At 36.6% G+C, this 21,895-nt stretch overlaps 1 protein-coding gene and 1 pseudogene across 4 annotated transcripts; both read left to right on the top strand.

The window, feature by feature from the left end:
- Positions 1-56: 56 nt before the first annotated feature.
- LOC113675958 (ATP-dependent RNA helicase DHX8) lies at positions 57-21,758 on the top strand. Of its 4 annotated transcripts, none has more exons than XM_027192561.2 (25): positions 57-261; positions 2,268-2,353; positions 5,249-5,324; positions 6,014-6,120; positions 8,216-8,260; positions 9,247-9,296; positions 9,897-9,980; positions 10,322-10,405; positions 11,282-11,390; positions 11,475-11,573; positions 11,675-11,785; positions 11,872-11,966; positions 13,023-13,125; positions 13,905-13,989; positions 14,421-14,518; positions 14,797-14,944; positions 15,271-15,458; positions 15,764-16,379; positions 17,122-17,279; positions 17,479-17,619; positions 17,815-18,027; positions 19,336-19,545; positions 20,191-20,387; positions 20,822-21,169; positions 21,429-21,758. In XM_027192561.2, exons 1-25 carry the CDS (start codon positions 168-170, stop codon positions 21,478-21,480), a joined length of 3,597 nt encoding a protein of 1,198 aa, XP_027048362.2. In that variant the 5' UTR covers positions 57-167; the 3' UTR covers positions 21,481-21,758. The 4 variants fall into 4 exon arrangements, with proteins under 4 accessions (XP_027048362.2, XP_027048363.2, XP_027048365.2 ...); XM_027192562.2 differs by having other exon boundaries at positions 11,285-11,390; XM_027192564.2 differs by lacking the exons at positions 20,191-20,387; positions 20,822-21,169; positions 21,429-21,758 and having other exon boundaries at positions 19,336-19,731.
- LOC149040037 (uncharacterized) lies at positions 6,442-7,505 on the top strand (annotated as a pseudogene).
- Positions 21,759-21,895: the final 137 nt, after the last annotated feature.

Raw genomic sequence — 21,895 nt, forward strand, 5'->3', positions numbered from 1 at the left:
TGATAGGTGCTTCATATTATTTGAATTATGTATAGGGTGGCTACATTTAACGTGCCATACATAAAGCTGAACCTGACACCACCATGATGGAAAGAACGCAGCAATTACGTCCGTAAGCTATCTATAGTGAAGAAAAATTAACTCAAGCCTAAGTTTTTCTTCTAACCATGGAAGAACTTCAACAGCTCGAACAATTATCTCTTGTATCTAAGATTTGTACTGAGTTGGACAATCACTTGGGTATTAATGACAAAGATCTTGGTGAGGCTATTTTATCTTCTACTTTATAACTCTGTATACGTTATTAATTTCCTTTTACGATTTCAAGTAACGTTAAAAAAAATTAAAACTATAATAAACCAGAGGATGTGGGCGAGTTTACGTGGTTTAGATGCATAGATTTGGACATGCCGAGCTTAATTAAGACGAAGTATACGCCATTATGATTGGTTTATACCTATGTTCAATTACAGCTGAAGGACGTGGAAGATACCAGTTGTACGTTAACAACCTTTTTGCTTCTTTTTTTTATGGAACAAATACCTGACGTGTTGCCATGCATCTGTTCAATAATTGATCACAAAATAATTCAAAATGTGAACAACACTGACACATACAGCTGCACAAATTGTTACTTTTTTGTCCACGTCATGTTTTTATGTGATCTGTGATCTGTTACAGAATTGTTATAGAAATATGAAGATATGGAAAATGGTTGCCACAGTCAGGAAAGTCAAGGAAAAATATATATTCTTCTAAACTCAGGGAAAAGTTAGCTAAAATTTGTATGTAGAGTGCAGCTCAAAGAGAAGGGGAACAAATTATGCGCATTAACTCTAGCTTCTCTCATGCTCTCGAAACTTTGTAAGTGCATCCATAACTTATAATATACACAACTAAAAGTGTGAACTAATTATTTAATAACATAGCATGCAGACACAAGTTGTGTATGAAAAAATAGTTTATTACAATTGTGTTGGGTGTACCAGGTAATCCTTTTCTACCCAAAAACTATGATTAAACAACAAGGCAAAACAAACCAGAAGCATTTTGAGACCAAATATTTTTGCAAAGCATGAAAATTTTTTCTGTGCATAAGTTACAAACAAACTAATTTCTTTCATGTATGTAAACCACATGACAGATCTAGCATACTTGAATACTTGTTTATCAGAATCTCCATTGATCATGTTGAGTTTCTCTCAGTGTTTGTTGAGAAGTTACAGTCAAACTCATTTCACCATGGCCTTCTCCCTGTGTCACATGCTAAAAAAAAAACTTAAATTTTTGTTATAGAAGAATAAAGTGAATTAGTGAATTGTTTCAAATAGAGTTGGAGGAATTATTTTCTCAGTTCTTCCTGTGATGCTACAGAAGTAACATTAGTGTCTCCCCAATGGGTTTAAAAAAATTTTTCTTTGGAGAAAGAAAATTGTAAGGTATGACTGGTGCATAATGAAAAATACAAACAAAGGTCTTTGAAGAGAGAGCATTTTGTAGTTTGAATCAGCAAAAAGTAATATGGATGGTTATAAGTGGCGATTGGATGCCATTATCAGGATTCATTTATGAGATTGTTAATTCAGCTTGTCAGGGAAATTAAACACTTTTCAGGGTTAAATCAGGGAATTTTAAAATGGTATTTTTATGGCAACCATGAGAAATCAATTTTTTTTATAGATTTAAATATGGTGTTTCATGGTAAAATTGTAATGTTTGGTATCCATGTAAACTGAAATGAACCAGATATTTCTACTGGCCAGGGGACCTTTAAAAAGGTGGAGAAATCTAACAGATTCTTGATACTGAAAGTAACATTAATCCAAGACAATGTTGTTTAGTTTTGTCACAGTGCTAGCTTCACAGGCAAAACACATGAATGACATCCACATGATTTCACCTGACAAAGAAGATTTTACTGTAAATAGACACAACCATATCAGTGTTTCACCATTTCTTCCAATGCACTAAAAATCTCTTGGACCTTAGGGTATCATATGTATCGCAGGAGGAATTTGCTACAAAATAAAGATCTAGGCTTGGTAATATGAATGTATGCCAAACATTACTCAGCCTGTGGTGAAAAGATTTCCTCATATTACCACAATTCATTGTTGTCACTGTAGCTGATCCTGTGACAAGACTGACAATTCAGTGTTATACTTTCCAAACTTTTTGAGTAAATGTGCATCTAAAGATTCCATTTTTATCAGTTATAGATGCGATGTATTTTTTCAACCTGTTTTTTTTTCTTTTTGATCACTTAGCTGAGTTTATAATCATGCTGGGAGAAAGGAACTCCACTATTGACAAGTTTCAGGCAGCTCTAGCAGAAAATGGTGCTGAATTTCCAGTAAGTGACAGTGCACTGTGACAGGAATGTTTGACATGAATTGAAACCTGTCAGGGATGTCATAATTAGCAAGGGTTATGGCTTTAAAAGTGCCTTGATGTGCCAAAAAATTACTCTAGCAAATGCAAACAAACACATTACTGCACATTACTTCAAATAGTATTTAATGGGTTGGTAAGTTGCTTTTATGATATAAGCTTCTGTAATATTTCGTCAGTAATGCGCAAAACAATTCAAAGCTTCAACATCCTTCCCTCCCTGGGCAACCCAGGGGCATTTGACTGTCATCCATGCCTTGGGAGTGGGGAGTCTGAACCTTTTCTAGGTGGGGTTAGGCTCTGATTCAAACCAAAAAAGGCATCCTTCTTGCATAATACACATGTTTAAATGGAGGAGTTTAAGAGTCTGGGCCCAGTTGTTCAAAGACCAATTAGTGCTAACTCAGGGTTAAATTTTAATCCAGGTTTCTACATTTCTCTATTCAAAAGCTGTTTTGGAATAATTTTACCCATTGTTTTTAGAGCATTCAATCATCAAATTGTAGTAAAAAAGAAATAAACTGAATTTGTTCTTCAAGCTTCCAGATCTGAAATCAAATTTCACACTAAACACAGATTATCTTAACCCAGCTTTAAACAACTCGGCCCTGCTTTTTTGAGCGAATGGAGTAGAAAAACAATTTCACATTTAAGAATGATGCAGCCCAACAGCAGCACCAAAAGCTAATACAAGACTTTGCAAAATTCTTAAGCATTTGTTGATCACACAAAGTATCATTCATCTTAGAATGGGACATTTGAACACAATTTTGGCCCAAGCTTCAAAAGTTCAAGTTCCCAGGGGTTTGCCAAGGATTTTGAAGCTTTAAATTGATTAAAGCAGAAATGAGTAGTCTCTCCACTTAATGACCAAGAAGTCCCTTGATTAATGGAACTGGCTCACAACCCTGAACTATACAATGCACATGTAGCCATAACTTTCAATTAGTTTGTAATAGTAGAACTGAGGCCTTTTCAAGACTTTTTTTCTATGAAAAAACTTAAGATGGTGGAGCATATAAATAGAGTAATAAATAAATGAATAAATCAATGGAAATGGTGGGTGTCTCTGAATCAAAATCAAAGATGGAAGACTGCACCTTAGACTTAGGGAATCTTGTTTTTGCCATTCTTGCACAATCAACAGTCATTTTTGTACATTTAGTTTGTTTTATAAGTTAGAGTTCTTTTTAGAAGAACATAATTATTGTAATTTTGCATGTGGGCAGGCACCTCTTCCCTTGGGGCTAGAAATTCTGGTAAAACACCACAGTTTTTATGATAAAAAAGTTATCAAGTCAGTTTGACTCATTTTAACTTGAATTCCATTCTAATACCCATAACATACTAACATATCTTTTAATGCATGAAGCCCTATGAATGAAACAGTGCAAATAATACTTTTGTGCTTGATGCCGTGGACAGAAGAAAAGTCACTGGTATGCTATTTCTTGATATATCCAAGGCGTTCGACTCTATAAACCACAAGATACTCCTGGGTTAAGGCTTGAACACATAGGACTATCAGTGAGAAGTCTGAGGCGGTTCAAATCATATCTCTCAAACAGACAGCAATGCATGTATATAAATGGTGAAGTAACAGAGACTCTCCATGTCAACCTTGGCATGCCTCAAGGGCATATCTTAGGTCTACTTCTATTCAGCATGCACATTAACAGCTTATCAACTACTGTAATTAGGAGTGAATTGATATTGTAAGCAGACAATACTGTTCTTATGGTTGCTGCATCAACACCCCAAGAACTTAATGATCCCCTTCAATATGATTTTAACCTAATCTCCAGCTGGTATATCAACAACAAATTAACACTTAATGTAAAGAAGACTTATTTGATGCTGGCAGAGAGCAAAACTATGTTGTCTCAATTTGATAACTTTTTATTTTTTTCTGAATTGATGTAGGGTAAGTAAATGGTGTTTCATTTATTAAGTATCTAGGGGTAGTGCTGAATGAGAAATGGAAATGAAAGACACATATCAATAGCCTCTTACCAGAATTAGGGCGTCGCCTTTCAGTGTTCAATCACTTCTATCACATGTTAGATAAGAGAAGTCTCACTGCGTATTTCAGTGGCCCTGTCCTACCACATCTCTATTATGCACATATTGTTTGGGGAGATCAGTCAGGTCTTACAACACAGATGAAACAGTTGCAACCTTTTCAAAATCGCTTTGCAAAAAAGATTGTAAAGGTAAAAGTGAGTCAGCTGAGGCCCTGACATTGTTGCAGTGGGCCCCACTGCATGCAAGGCATTTAGCTCATTAATATTGTCTTGTACAAGATGTATTGAAGGGTAAGATCCCTGAACATCTTCATGTGTTCAGTTCTACAATGAGCCAAGATCACAGTTATAATACCTGAAATGGTTTCATGCCCAAAGTCAGCTGGCTAAGAACTGAATGGGGAAGAAACAAAAAATTATAAAGCAATTAACTGTAATAATAATTGGACCTTACTGCCAAGTGAGCTCAAGAGACTGATGCCAAAAATGATTTTCAAACACAAACTGAAAGTTTTTCTATTGAACTATTTTAACCTCTAGTTAGTATTTTTAATCTTAGTTCTTAGTTTTAAACTTTAGCTTGTAGTCCTAGTCTTTTTTTTCATATAATTTATTTTTAAAAATTTTATAAGGACCCTCCTGAAAACCATCTTCAGGTGATTGGAGGCCTCCTCTTAAAATATTATTTTTATTATTTTATTATTTAATGTGCCCCACACAAAATTCTTAATCATGGTTTAATATTTCACAATGCATATAACTGACCAGATGGAGGATTGATATTAATAACTATCAGATATTGGAAATCATTTTGTGCATGTTTACTGTTCTAGGACTCATTTGCATCAAACTTGTTGAGACTGATTCAAAAAATGAAACCTAAGTTGGAAACATATGATGATAAACCAGGTTTGAAGTTACATGTTTATTGATCCTTTAGTGTATTCCTAAAGCCTATGATGTTACAGTACTTCTTGAGGTTCAAGCTCTTCCAGTGGGGCTTACAAATTCTAGCTATTGATCCTTTAGTGTATTCCTAAAGCCTATGATGTTACAGTACTTCTTGAGGTTCAAGCTCTTCCAGTGGGGCTTACAAATTCTAGCTACAGAATCAAGCCTTGTTGCTAACAATATAGATATTAATTTATTCACGTGAGGGCCATAAGTTACTCACAGTAAGCTTGTTTATGTGTACACTGAGTAATACAATGTTGTACATGGATATACAGGTCCTAGTTGCTCTCCAAGTTTTCCATCCTTTTTCTTCGGTGTGATCAAGACCCTTGCATGTGTCCTTCATTAAGAAATGTTTCAAAGTACTACTTGAAGTGTAACCATCATAAACTATATGGTTTATAGTTTGGCCTAAAAAGAAGCTGTAGATAAAATAGCAATGCTTTGTTTGGCATGAAAGCAAAAAATTGGTCCTAGAAGGTCTACCATGTCTTTAATACAATATTTTTAAGAAATATGTGTCAGTGCACTCTATACCTGGTTTAGAGTACACTCTATAGCTATGTGTTATTGGCAATTCTATAGATATGTACTTGTAGATAGCTAATTGAAATTAGCAAATTTACTTGTTCTATGATCCCCAGATATGTCTGTTAATGAAAACAAAGTAACAGCTGGTGCAGTGGAGATAAAAAGAAAGGCATTCCCAGGACTTTGCATTCCAGATCAAATGACTGAAAATGAAAGAAAAGTAAGTGAAATGTGCTAGCAAACAGACAGTATTGAATACTCTATTAACTTAAGGTGGTTCCTCAGGAAAAAAAAGTTATCCAACAATTTTTTTGTAAATTTTCTTTACAATATGTAATGTAATGATGAGAGGTTTTGAGAAACATTTTAGAATAAAGAGTAGCAATATAAAAACATCACCTTCCAGTGACGACATGTCACCATTATCAAATGCAAATAAACGTTATATATACAATAGTAAGTGACAAATTACATTAGAATAAATGAGGTGGGAATAAACAAAAGAATGGAAAAATATTTTAAATAAACAGTTTTGCTGGAATGGAGTCATTTTGAGCATTCAATTTCTAAAGAAGATACGTTGATGACACCTTTGCTCTAGTACCTTACCTTACCGCTGCTACTGATTTCCCTTCAGTTCTGAATGATGTGCACCCAGCAATCCAATTTATAATGGAAACAGTTGTCAATAACAGCTTACCCTTCATAGGTATGGTAATCACTAGGACCGACAACCACCTTAACAACTCTGTTTACAGAAAAAAGACCAACAAAGGGCTTTTGCTCCATTATCAGAGCCATGTAGACAACAGGTATAAACGATCACTAATAAGAACTATGCTTGATCGCACTAAACGCTTGTCATCCTCACTGGACCTCTTCTCCAAAGAATGCTATGATCTAAGGAAAATGTTTCTGAAATTAAAATATCCTGTTAAACTTATTAATTACATTTTTATGAGATTTCACGCCTCCCAAGATGTGAACCAAAGCTGTATTAAGCCAATTGACAGCCCTGTATTAATAACCTTGCCTTTCAAAGATCAGAAATCTGCTGACTCCGTTCGCAAGCAACTAAACGACCTTGGAAAGAAAATGGATCATGTAATACAACCAGTTTTCACAAGTAAGAAAATCTCAAAAAATAAAAGTTACGGAAACAAAGCCCTAACTTGTAAACCAACAATGCGTTGTGTATGAATTTCAGTGTTATTAGTGTGATTCGAATTATATAGGCTACACGAGCCATCACCTCCACCTGCACATTGAGGAGCATAAGTATTCTGTCATTGGTAAACACCTACAGGATAAACACAATCAAAGACCTACCAATCTTCACAAGCAGTTTACCATCTTAAAGAAATGCCACGGAAAATTTGAGTGCCTTATTTATGAGATGCTTTTGATAAGGAAAAAGAGACCAACTCTGAACACTCAAAATGACTCCATTCCAGCAAAACTATTTATTTAAATATTTTTCCATTCTTTTGTTTATTCCCGCCTCATTTATTCTAATGTAATTTGTCACTTACTATTGTATATATAACGTTCACTATCTTGTTATAATTTGCATTTGATAATGGTGACATGTCATTGCCAAAACGTCATGTTTTTATATCGCTACTCTTTATTCTAAAATATATAATGTTCCTGACAAATATTTGTTTCAAAAAATACAATTAGGAGATAGGTTGCTGTGCTTGTGTAGGATATATGATGGGCCAACCATACCCTATCTATGCCTTTACTGACACACGTCATTTTATCAGTTCACAGTGCATTTTGCTGCAGCTGGAAGTAAGGGTTTTTAAAATAACACTTGAAAAAAAAATTGATAGGTAGAAAGTCTGGAGCATATGAAATAATTTAATGTGTAGTTTGTGGGAAAATCTCACAAATTTAAACAACATTGACTCAAAGCATTCCTTGAGTAGTTCCTTTCATAGTCATAATTTGCATCCTCAAGTAAGGAGCTTCTTGCACCCTTCTAGCTTCATCTTTTATTTCCCTTCTAAGAATTTTGTTGTAATTTCTACAATTTAAAGGGGATAATTTGTAGACCAAAATTATGCACAAAAGTAGATAAGTCACCGTGCTCATTCAAGAGCTACTTCTTTACCTGGTCCAGTCATCAGAAAACAATACCATGTTCTAGGAACGCATGTGGCTCATTTGCTAGATTACGTAACTTTTATGTGCATTATAGGATGTGCAGTGCAATACTAAAGAATTACTTTAAGTGTTTATTTTGTGCATTTTTGACTATTTAAAATTTTCTTTTTTTCATTATCCTTGTGTGGTTATCTTTTGGTTAGGGCTTCGAGGATGATGAACAAGTGGCATCATCAGCTTTAGGGGAGGTAGGTATAATTTGTTAATGACTTAATTTAAAAGCCTACCTTTTATCTGCTATAAAATCCAATTACTCACTTAAGTACATATACTTAAATACTATGACTGATTGAAATGTGGTAAATATAAAGAGAGTTATCAGCAATAGCTGTACATTTGATTTATTACTTGCTCTGGTTTTGAAATGATAAATAGCCAACAGCACTTGTTGCTATGACCAATTTCAAATCCAACAGATGCTAATGGAATAATTATTTTAAAAAACTCTTCACTTCTTTTTACTGTGATGGAAATTATGGTAAATGACTTCAAATTAGTTTTACTTTAAAATGTTTTAAAATGACTGAAGGTTAAAGTGACTTCTGACCTCCAAAACAGTAACAACAGTAACACCACCAATGATTAAAACAGTAATGATAATGATAATAACTTTTTTTTTTTAGGAATAAAGACAAAAATCTCTACATGGCATGACAATTGAAAACTGTACAAAAGACAAATTAATCTGAAATAAATGAAAGTGATGAATAAACAAGGAGTCAACTGATACATGAAAATAAGAAATACACAATAAATTCTCAGTAGCTTTGAAAAGAAGCATCTTTAACCTTTTCTAAAAAACAGGATAGGGACAGACTCAATTTAATGTCTATTGTAAGACATTCTATTGGCTGTGGGAAGCAGCTGAAAAGGCCTGTCTCTTTAAGTTTTCAAGCAGGTCTTATTTATTTAAAGATAATTATGTGTCTTTGCAATTGCTTCCAGTTCATCAGTTAGAGGGAAAGTTATGCACAGTTAATGAACATATTTTGCTGTGTTAGCTAAGTCTCATAAAAAGTTATTTTTGGTATTTGAAAAAGATTGATGAAGCTTTAGTGTGGAAATGCATATTTGTAAGATGACTGTTGGTATTGTCATGAAATATTAAATAAGTATCTGACATAATTTTACCTCCTACATGACATGTACATTTATGAGTTATTTACACTTTCAGTTAGAAGCTCTGATGTCTAAGGCTAAACAATCAACCTCACAAACTGACAGGTGAATTACAGTCTACAAACAGTCTATAATTTATCTTATCTTGTTAAGGGTAGTTAATTAGTGATTACACCCTTTTGATGAACTTAATTTATTTTATTTGACAAGGGAGAGTGCATTCCTAAAAGATAGAATGTTGGACTTGTAATCAACAAATGATATTTTTAGACCAAATTTCTGATTAAACAATGTCAATTTGTTGTTTGGTATTCAAAGCCAGAAAATTTTTTTCCCAAGAGCATCTTTGTTCATGAATGAGTAATCCTTTGTGGTCAACAATGATGTTGTGAGAAGTTGTGACAAGTGCGTGTGTGATTAGCTACTCCATCACATGTATGTCCTTACTTTATTTTCTTCTACTGATACATCATTAACTCAACATGAAACAAGAGCTAAATGTCCATGGATTGATTCTGTTGAATTCAGTAGCCATTACAATAAGCAATGTGTTTCTATGTTTTGATAAAATACATGTATTGATAACCAGTAGATCATGAAGTTGATAGCAAATGTCATCTTAAACTTTTTTTACATATAAATACAGTGCAGTGCACCAAGTGTGTATTTTGCCATGACTAGTAACTGTAGCATATCAAATTGTAGTAAAAAAAAGGGAAGGAAACAAAGTAGAAGCAGAAGTAGAAGCAGAAGTAGAAGCAGAGAACAACCATCAAGGAGAGATGAAAAGTTAGAATTAATTTTTTTTTCTCTTTTTTTGTAGTGATCAGTTTCCTTGATGATCTTATTTATTCTAATCCTGTGGTTTCTAGTGTATAGTACATACTTTCAACTTCATCCAAGATGTCAGATTCTTTTGTCTTAAGATTCAGTTGTGTTTTTTTATGGACATCATTCAGAGAACTTCATGCTCAGCCTTTTTTTAAATTACATACAGTATGTAAGTAGTTATGTGGTTCCATCATAAGAAAGGTACACTGTACTTGTACTGTTTTTTTTCCTTTTTTCCAAGGTATATGCTGATTAAATAATATGAAAATTATTTTTTATTTGTTGGTATGTTGTCATAGACGAAGGCCAAGGTCACAGTCTCTAAGCCCAAGACGTGACAGAAACAGACATAGGGACAGAGATCATGAAGAAGGAAGGAATAGGTATTGAAAGCAATGGGAACAATGACCTTCTACTGAACTAAATAGTGGAATAGGATGACCCACAGTTGATTGTTGTACATGAGTGAGAGTGTCAGCCATTTTCTTTAAACTCACTGGATCTGTTGTATTAAAATTTGCCAAATTCTGGCATTAATTGAGTATTTTATCAGGAGTTTGAAATATGACAACTGTAGTAAGTAAGTACATAAGTAGAAACTGTATTTAAACATGGTGTTTCCATTTAAACACAATTTTTCAAAGGACACAAATTGCTAACTACACTTGCCAAGAAAAGGCTAACCACTAGTTATAAAATCTATAAACCAGTTCTACAAGGATGCAGTATATATATAAGATAGTAATAGATAATCTTGCTTTGGGAAGTGTGGTTTTTCAATTTTATTTTGAAATCATCAAGAGAGATGGATTGTGTTATCTCATTAGGCAGGTTATTCCATAACACAGCCCCCTATTCCATAAACTTTGTTTACAATTATTGGTGAAAGGCGGTGGAATGGATGGCTTGCATTTACCTGGTAGCATTTTTCAGATTATATGTCAAGGCTTCATTACACAAACAAAAGCGAGAACCCTAGTAATCTGGAGTCTTGTTATGTATGGTGTATAATTGCTTTGCTTAGGGCTCTTTGATGATAAAGTTCATTCCAATTTTAATTACTTGAAATCTCTTTAATATTACTGTTGCAATTAGAGAAGGTTATGATATGCACCACACATTTCTTTGTCTTTTGTTATTTCTGAGAAATCCTTTTATTAGTCTTAATACTTGTACATGTAGTACAGATCCCTGAAAATACCCTTAATAGAAAAATAATCAGCCTTGACCAAGTGGAAACTGACCACTGATTTACTCAGCAGGAGAAGGAGAAGTAGATCTAGAAGTAAAGGAAGGAATTACCCAAGAAACAGACATGGCAGTAGCCATGTGGAAAAAGCCCCACCTGCAATTCCAGTTGTGAACCAGGTATGCCTAAGTTAATATGTGGAAATCATCATTTAGCCTGTGTGAGGAATGTAATAATAATTAGGTATCTTTTGCTGTTTTCAGATTTACAGTGGAAAAGTTACCACTGTTATGCAGTTTGGTTGCTTTGTTCAGCTGGAAGGATTACGAGGACGACATGAAGGCTTAGTGCATGTGTCACAGGTAACTTTTTGGATGGTGAAGTTGTTGCTTTGATTCATAAAAACAGTTGCACTTGAATTGGTGTATATTATGGTTACTTACTTTGTCAACTTTTTCCAAAGCTGCGCCGTGAAGGTCGAGTGGCTAATGTGAGTGATGTGGTGCATAGAGGTCAAAAGGTTATGGTAAAAGTTCTCTCCATGGCTGGTAGCAAGATAAGTCTGAGTATGAAGGTAAACAATTGTGCTTAAAGCCTAGTTTGATTAAAAAAATATATATTTTATTCTTAATTTTTGATACTATTGAGTACTCCCTTTAGGATGTGGATCAAGAGTCAGGAGAAGATCTGAATCCCACCAAGTCTAGACAAAATATGGGAGGTGAGGCCAGTGACATGGCCAGGAACCCAGATAGGTACAACTTGGTTATCATACTACATAATTGTGTATTGACTTGAAGTAGATATTACATGAACAAGCAGTTCAGAGAAATTTTTGTCATCAAATAATTGGTAAATCTTTGTTAATATTTTGCATTTCAAATAAGGTGGATCATTTGGATGTATTCAAAAAATAATATAGTTGATGGTAAACAGCAAATGAACATGTGCATATTTATTGCTTGTTAGAAACTTTCAAAGTAATTTTATCAAAAGGCATATTATCTTTTCACACCTAAACACAAAAGTAGAACACTAATAATTATTGGTCAGTTGCTACTCATGATATGCAAAGATGCCTCTAATCATTTGTGGTATATTTTTCTGGAAAATTTCCCATGCATAATTTTCTCTAATACTTTTAAATATAATATTTAAATATTTAAGAGAAATTTGCTTCATGTAGATGCACCAATTTGAAGAAAAGTCAGTATTTTTAAGGACCAACAAGACATATCATTTGATTGATTGATTGAAAAATCTCCTCGCATCAGATTTTAAAGGAATTTTTTCATACTGGGTATGTCCCAAAAAATATCACATCTGTGCCAGTCTTGAATAACCTGTGTCTAGAGAGATTTTAAGCATTTTTTCCATGGATACCAGACAATTTTTATAGTTGTTGTGTAATATGGTTAGCATTCCCCAATTGTTGTGTATCAGATAGATTCCAAGTTGCCGTGCGTCTGTTCAGTAATAGATCACAGATGACGTCAAAATGTGGTAAGAACAAAAAAGTGGCACACAAGGCACAGCTGAGTGTGTCACTGATGTTCTTACCACATTTTGACGTCCTCTGTGATCTATTACTGAACAGATGCACGGCAACTTGGAATCTATTTGTTTTATATAAAAAAGGATTAAAATATACAGAAAAAAAGTTTTAATGATGACATCATCTATACATCTGTCCTCCAATAGATCATAAGTGAGAACCAATCAGAATGCATGCATAACTGAGTCTATTATATAAATACATATAGTTTATATTTGGTCATTTGAACTGTACTGATTGAAAGTTATTTTCATAGGCCATCTGGCATCCCTGTAGTCCCAGTTTATGAAGAAGATGAACCAAACTCTAGGCGAAAAGTTCAGAGGATAACATCGCCAGAGAAATGGGAAATAAAGCAGGCAAATATCATATACAAAATGTTGCAAAAGTTGGTAGAATAAGGGAGATGGTAGATTTAGACCTTGTTCCTCAAATAGAGCAAGATTTTACATGTCCTGTCACAAGCATGGGACAAAGAAAAAAACTAATCAAAGTTTCCCACATGGAATCAACCCCTGACCTTTGGACTATGCGCTCTCATACTGAACCACTGAGGTACAGGGAAGTCTGTGGTGAGGCTTTCAGTGAGTTCATTGCAGTGCTATCAACATTACAATGTAAAGTGCACATGTCTCTTGTGAACTCAGTAATGGCTTAGCTCACCTTAAAGTTCATTGTAGGTCAGGGCCCAGTTGTTTAAAGGCCAATTAGGGAAATCATAAGTTTAAATTTTATGTCCAGGTTCCTTTATTCCTTTCCTCAAAAGCCTTCTTGGGATAATAGTTCTCTCCTTTTTAGAGCACCCAATTATGAAATTTAAGACAAAAGAATTATTCTGAAATTTCTTTCAGATATGCAATCAGAATTCACACTAACCCTGGGTTATTGTAATCCAGCCTTGAACAACCTGGCCCAGGGCACCTGAAGCTCTAGGGGTTCAGTCTTTATGGGGATTAGGTGTTTTTTGGCCCACACTGGTAACAAGATGAATAGCATTTCTCATTATTGTTCAGGAATTAAAAAACACTTGGTTTATTTTTATTATTTTGGGTGCATGCATCCTAATATTGTAATATAAAATTTAAGTGGGTGGCATCAGCCTTAAACCAGTGCAGGGCTGATTCTGTTTTAATTATAGCTTATCTCAGCTGGTGTATTGGACAAAGCAGACTACCCAGATTTCGATGATGAGACTGGTATCCTTCCCAAGGATGATGATTCAGGCTAGTGTTGTTGACTTGCCCCAAGGCTTGCACTGCCAGTAATGTTAAGGGTTTCCTTGGTTAACTGAGAAAAAAAAGGAATAGAGAACAAGGAATGTTGAGCCAAGTTGTATTTATTATTAGGATATCGGTCACAAATGTAGTCAGCCACCTGGGCCACATTTGTTTCTACATGTTAAAAGAATTAAAATTCTACTCCTTAGTAAATGGATTTACCGTGAGAGAAATGTGAAAATCATTCCCTCCTAATCTTTGTGTTACTATGAAATGATTCAACATTCATTTTGAAATTATTTACTGTAATTGCTCAGAGAAGGGGACATGGATTAAGTGTTATCAGCCTCATGTGATAACATTGCTGCACTCCTTATCAACTCTTCCCTTTTTCCGTTTACGGTTACATCTCATTATAATGACTCTTTTTCTAACAGATGAAGACATTGAGATTGAAATCGTAGACGAGGAACCAGCTTTTCTGAGAGGTCAAACAAAATTGAGTGTATCTATGAGCCCTGTGAAAATTGTGAAGGTATAATAACTAATCCAAAGGCCAGGTTTATTTTCTCACATTTCAGAATTTCTATTGCATCCCTGCCTACTTGGTATGTACAGTATTAGAGCATGTACATGACCGCTAGGATTTCAGTCTTTATCTTTACCAGTCTGTTTCGTTTTACTGATGCTGTTATGAAATTTCTAGCAAACTGCTTAATGGCTGATAGCTTTGATTGGCGATGGTTTAAAGCTTGCAAGTTGAAACAGGATTTGTGTTTTATATTAACTTACCAATTCACATGCTCTCAACAGAATCCCGATGGTTCCCTTCAAAGAGCAGCTATGACTCAAAGTGCTCTGGCGAAGGAGAGAAGAGAACTTAAACAAGCCCAAAGAGAAGCACAGGCAGACAGTATACCCAAAGATCTTGGAAAACTGTGGATTGATCCTATACCCGATGGTGAGTGTTAGCTAACTCTACCCTTGACTGTTCCGCTTGCCCCTTACTGGAGCTCTGAAAGGCACTTCTGGCTAGAGTGTTATGCATGTATGTTACTAATATCCCAACGCTGTGGGTAGTTTTCCACGAATTGTGTTCTGGTAACGTAAAGTATATTATATGCCCTCCTTTTGGACTGTTCGATGACAAGACTATCCTATTTTATGGTATCTACCGAGAGATTTGGATTGCAAACGCTAAATTATAACTTGGAGTAGAAATAGAAATAATCAGAATACTCAGTATGCATGAAACCATTGGTAATAGTCTTGTTTGTTGCTGTTCAGTGGATGGTGATAAGCCAATCTTCGCTCAAGATATGCGAGGAGTTGGATTGACAAATGAAGATATGCCTGAATGGAAACGAGCTACATTTGGTGGGAATAAAGCTTCATACGGGAAGAAAACAAATTTGAGTATACTGGAACAGAGGCAAGGATTACCAATCTACAAGCTTCGAGAAGAGTTGCTAAAGGTTTGTTTTGGCATAAAAGATGTTGATGGTAAAGATAGGTTTGTTAAAGCATTTGCATCTAAGCTCTGGCAACAGTAATTAACCGTTCTGGCGGCATCATACAGGTTGGTTATACTGACATGGATATTCTTTTTTCTGCCTTGGCCGGTTAACCTTTTGGGAGGGGAAGGGGAATTTAAGGGAATACTCACCTATGAAGTATTTTGCGGTTTGTTGGTAAAAACCGAAACAGCAATGCTCGTAATAGGCAGATTCAACCTGCTCGAACAAAGTAGCTCTTTAAGTTCTTTTTTCTGTTTTAAAAGGCCGTGATTGAAAACCATGTTTTGATCGTCATTGGTGAAACTGGGAGTGGGAAAACTACACAAATAACACAGTATCTGGCAGAGGAAGGCCTTCTAAGCGCCGGAAAACTTGCTTGTACTCAGCCAAGGCGAGTGGCAGCTATGTCAGTCGCCAAACGAGTGTCAGAAGAGTACGGCTGTCGACTTGGACAGGAAGTAGGGTACACCATACGATTTGAAGACTGTACGAGTTCGGAGACAAAGATCAAATATATGACGGACGGTATGCTGCTTCGGGAGTGTCTTCTCGACCCGGATTTAAATCAATACGCCATCGTGATCCTCGACGAAGCACACGAGCGCGGGATAAATACCGATGTACTCTTCGGATTGATGAAGAAAACTGTAGAAAAGCGATCCGATTTGAAGTTGATTGTCACCTCGGCCACGCTGGACGCAGTCAAATTTTCAACGTATTTCTTTGAGGCTCCCATTTTCACGATCCCAGGACGGACTTTTCCTGTGGAGATTTTGTATACAAAAGAAGCAGAGACAGATTACCTGGATGCATCCCTTATCACGGTCATGCAGATCCATTTGACTGAGCCGCCAGGAGATATTCTTGTGTTTTTGACAGGTTGGTATTGGACAGATTCTTGTTTTCTTTTCAGTTTTAAGGGCAATTTTCACTCGAATGTCGAAAGTAAATCGGTACTTCATTGGTATGCCTATGATGAGTGACTAGTCCAAATAAACAAGCGCGACGTCCCCTAAAACAAATAGATTCAAAAACGTAGACGTATCACCATCGGGTAACTCAGTGAATTTTCTTGTTCTTATGGCAATCTTTTAACTTTGAGCTCTCACTGTCTTGTTCTTTTTAGCCTTTTGACTGATTGGCCGTTGCGTTACTTTGTTTTAAGAACTGCTGTCTGTTTCCGTTAGCATTGTTTCCATTATACTCGGTTACCTTTGTATAGGCGCATTTCGTTCCTTTTTCCGATTAGAACCTTCCACTCACGAAAAAAGGACTCCAGAGAAAAGGAAAATTGCATGAACGCCTTCCTGTTATGAGCTCTCGAAAATTTGTCGCGGTGGTTGAAACCTACTCCCTGATTGTATCAGATTTACCTACTGATCTACGTGCCCCGATTAACAATAGCAGAGCTATTTACTGTTTACTATTGAAGAGTTTTGTTCTAGGTCACTTGGCGGTGAGTTTTCCATTGACTTTATTAGCTGATTTTCTCCTGCATTGTTCAAATTTCCTAACTAAAAGAAACTTCATGTCAGGGCACAGCCAACTAGATTTCCCTCAGCGTAAGTTCAGAGGAAGACTATCAATGACCTCGAACCGGTTTTTATTTTCTGTCTTCCAGGTCAAGAAGAAATTGACACAGCATGTGAGATTTTGTACGAGCGTATGAAAAGCTTAGGACCGGATGTTCCTGAGTTGATTATTCTGCCAGTTTATAGTGCTTTGCCATCGGAGATGCAAACCAGAATATTTGACCCCGCCCCACCTGGCAGCAGAAAGGTACAAAACCAGCCACAATAACATCTCAAAGTCTGTAGTTGACACCCTTAATAAATACGTGCTTTTGACCAAGCGTAAATTAAATGTTTTGTTAGTTTATCTATGTGCAGAACCAATCCACTTTTACTTTAACAGACAATAAAAAATAACGTGCACAAGATCTACTTTCTGGATTGATTTTGTTGTTATTTTATCACAGGTGGTAATTGCCACTAACATTGCTGAAACATCGTTAACAATTGACGGTATCTACTATGTGGTTGATCCGGGATTTGTAAAGCAGAAAGTCTACAACTCCAAGTCAGGAATTGACGCTTTGGTCGTGACTCCTATCTCGCAGGTTCATATCTTGCTTGCTGTTGTTTTTTCACGTCCAGTTGTTGTTTTTTCTTGTTCGGCTGTTTTTTCAGAGCTGTTTCGTATTTCGCTTTCAGAGGTACTAGTTTTTCGTATCAAGAGACTTTGAAATTACATGGTATCCCAAGCATTTCAAACTGTACACTCAATATTAAGTATATTGAAACAACTATTCTAGGCTCAAGCTAAGCAGCGCTCTGGCCGCGCGGGAAGAACGGGTCCTGGTAAATGCTATCGACTGTACACGGAGCGTGCGTACAGAGATGAGATGCTGCCGACCGCTGTACCTGAAATCCAGAGAACTAACTTGGCAAGCACTATACTGTCACTCAAGGCTATGGGAGTAAATGATTTGCTCTCCTTTGATTTTATGGATCCACCGCCCATGGAGGTATTGTATTGTGTTCCCCTTCTCACTGTGAGAGTCCCGTCAGATCAATTCTCAATTGGAAGGCAAAGGGTTTGCTTCTTTAGGCTAAATGATTTAGAAACTCGAGCCGCTCTCTCGACCGATTCTGAAGCAAAATTAAGACAATAGTGGCCCGGTCATTTGCGTTTTTTAGCGCGTGAAGCTGTTTCTTCAACTTGAAATTCTCATTGAATAGTTAGAGTAATAATATTTTCTTTCCGAAAAGTCATTATAATTTTGGTTTTGGTTTCGGTTTTGGTTTTGGGGCACGTAACTGAAATGTTCTCGATTGAAATCTGATGGCTTAGTGGGTCTTTGAGTTTCAACCACATAGGCAACGTGGATCTGTAAAAGTGTTAGAATAATGTTGCAACTCATTATTCTCTGAAGAGTTCATAGGCAAAAATAAATTTGGAAGGAAGTATTGCGTCGAATGTTTAAACGACGAAGGACTTTTTCTGTGTTTACAAGGCGGTTTAGGAGAATTCGAAACATTTGCGAAGGCCTTAGACGCAGTAGAGGGTTTACTTATTTTTCCGAGAATAACTCTAACCCTTCGAGTGTTTAGACGAGGCTCTGTAAAAACGGAAAGAAGTCCTCTTTTGCTTCTATAGAGATATTTCAAAAATACGCGAGGATCTAAAAGGCCACAACCGTGTTTTTCTTTCCTTTATTTAATGTAGTCTTTTGTAAACATTCCTATCGACCAATAAGAGCGACCCGAATTCTCAGGTATTCATAAATTAAGTTCTAGTTCTAACGTTGTTTGACCTCGAAATCCGAGCTTCGAAGCGTCAACGGTTGGGTTTTGCTGTAGAATAAGAACAAGCAAAGGCAGGAGTAAAATGAATAAAGAGGGAGTAAGTTTCTTAAGAGACTGTGGTGCTGCGTCAGTGGGAGAGTACAACAGTTTATTTGGTATTATCAACTGAGTCGATAACATAAATTGGCCACCGTTGAGAGTTTGAAAGCTGACGTTTCAAGCGTTAGCCCTTCGTCAGAGCGAATGACGAACGGCTTACGCTCGAAACGTCAGCTTTGAAACTCTTAACGGTGACCAATTTTCGTCATCAACTCAGTTGATAAAATCAAAGCTCAGGTAAAGTGTTTGCTGTTTTAAGTTTGTGCTCATGTATAGTTAGGCTCAATGACCAGCTGGTGTTCGGGAAATGATCTCGTGGTCCACGCCGAAAACGAAGACCGTGGGTCGAGAGAGAGGTAGCGGAAATTGAGCTAAATGTCTGACGAAAGTCTTTATAGCAGTCGATTTAATAAAAATTTTATCGTCAGACCATGATTTCAGCTATGGAACAGTTACACTCACTAAGCGCCTTGGACGATGAGGGCCTGTTAACTAGACTTGGAAGACGAATGGCGGAGTTTCCTCTGGAGCCACAATTGTCGAAGATGTTAATTCAGTCGGTACATCTAGGTTGCAGTGACGAGGTGCTCACCATTGTTTCCATGCTTTCTGTACAAAACGTCTTTTACAGGCCTAAGGTGAGTAATGCAACCCCCTCCTCCACCCTTGAGTAGCCTCATCGAGAAAGATCGTGTCGGTTACAAAACTAAGAAAAGAAGTATCGCGTTTCAAAGTTTACAACGCGATTTAAACTCAGTTGTGATTCTGACGTGCTGTGTTCTTTTTGAGTATTTTTTATGTATTAAAAAGAAACAACTATCTTAGCGTATCTAGTGGTATGTTGCTCGTACAGATCAGATCGCCGCAATTGGGTATGTATCTCACACTAATCAGATCGCCACATGAGGGTTTGTATCTCGCACCAATAAGATCGCCGCTTTAGGTTATGTATCTCGCACACAACTGAGTTTCCGCAGTCTCCTTTGCATCCGTTGTTTGGTCTGAGAGGGCGCGTTCAGAAAGTACAGTAAGCGTAGCACCAGTGCAGTTGATTTCTGCTTAGAACTGTTCAGATAATAGTGACAACAGATCACAAAATATCAGTGTCTGATTTTACAACATATCAATTGGAAGGGTATCTTTTTGTTGGAAACTTTGAAAGTTAAAGGCTCGTTTTCTTTACAAAATTGAAACAAACAGTTACTCAAAGTGTTCCATCTTACCCACCCATTCAAAAAAAACTAATTTGCGTGCATGGCATGCTAATATTTAATTCTTTATAGGACAAGCAGGCACTTGCTGATCAAAAGAAAGCTAAATTTCACCAAGCTGAAGGAGACCACCTTACATTACTCGCTGTTTACAACTCTTGGAAGAACAACAAGTTCTCGAATCCATGGTGCTTTGAGAACTTTGTGCAGGCCAGGTCACTGAGACGCGCTCAAGACATCAGAAAACAAATGCTTGGTATTATGGACAGGTACTGGTTCGTATCTAGAATGATTCATGGGAGAACCTTACATGTACGAAAAGAATCTGCCAATTTTTTTTCCTCTGCAGTGTAGAAAAAAACTGCAAAAATGTCTTGTAATAAATAAATGAATCGGTTGTTCAATCATCATGCAATCCCAGCATCAGAACCACCTAGCTCTCGAAATCTTATGCTTAAACCCGATCTCGTTTCCAGTCGTAGTAGTCAGTTGAATATCGAGAGACGGAGCAGCATAGGCGTGATCGTACTGGCCTCGGTTGTTCAAGGGTTGGATAACGTTATCCAAGGGATAAATCGTTACTCCGTGGATAGCGCAGTGCGGTTTGTAATCACTTATCCGATTTATCCGTCATCCGCCCTTTATACTATTACTAAGATAAGCTCTAGTGGTGTGGGTCTAATCATATCAATTGCATTTTTAGACACAAGCTTGACGTGGTGTCTTGTGGCAAGACGACATCCCGGGCGCAAAAAGCCATCACCAGCGGTTTCTTCCGTAACGCCGCCAGAAAAGATCCACAGGAAGGCTACCGCACTGTGACGGATAACCAGGTGGTGTACATCCATCCATCCAGTGCGCTGTTCAACCGGCAGCCGGAGTGGGTGGTGTATCATGAGCTCGTTTTAACAACTAAGGAGTACATGAGAGAGGTCACTACTGTAGATCCAAAATGGCTGGTCGAGTTTGCGCCCGCGTTCTTTAAGATGGGCGATCCCACCAAACTGAGCAAGCGTAAAAGACAGGAGAGATTGGAGCCGTTGTACAACAGGTGAGGACTGACATTTGAAATAACTAAAGTAACTTCACGTTGTTTTTTAATATACGTGGGCTATCAGCCGGTTAGCAATGAAAGCTCATTTATTAGTCAAATCAGAATACCGGTATTTGAAGCATAGCTTCCAAATGAATGTTTGTTGTTGTTGTTATGCAACTTTACATCATTGGGAAAGAAATTAAGATTTTTTTTAACAGAGTAGGAGTGTGTTTGTTATTAACGTTGTGTTTCGTTCCGTGGTTTTTTTTTACAGATACGAAGAACCAAATGCTTGGCGTATTTCTCGCGCCTTCAGAAGAAGGTGAAGATGATTTTCACCATGGCAACCACTATGACCGCTTTTCAATTGATCACCAAGCTGAGCTCAATGAACTGCTTGTAGAGAATTATAATCAGTAGCAATTACGGTGTATTTCAGATGGAACAAAAGTGTTGTTTGAATAAATTAATGATCTTGACATGCTTATCATATTTTATGGAGATGCTAATTTCAGTGTGTCTTATGTGTAAATTTTAACTGTCGTACCAGTCAGCCGAAAAGTAATATTCTGTATTTACCAATAAAAAGTGATCACTTCTTCGATATTTCGTATTTCTTCGTATCGCGGTAGAATGTTAGTGATGGGCGGACACGGTGAGCTTTGCTCTCGCTTTTTACATCTTCTGCTGCTATCATACTGGGTCTGGAACTGTGAAAGTGGGCTCAGTGTTTCTCTAAGT

This window comes from Pocillopora damicornis, chromosome 9 (genome assembly GCF_964200805.1).
Source record: "Pocillopora damicornis chromosome 9, jaPocDami1.2, whole genome shotgun sequence".
Lineage (NCBI taxonomy): Eukaryota > Metazoa > Cnidaria > Anthozoa > Scleractinia > Pocilloporidae > Pocillopora > Pocillopora damicornis.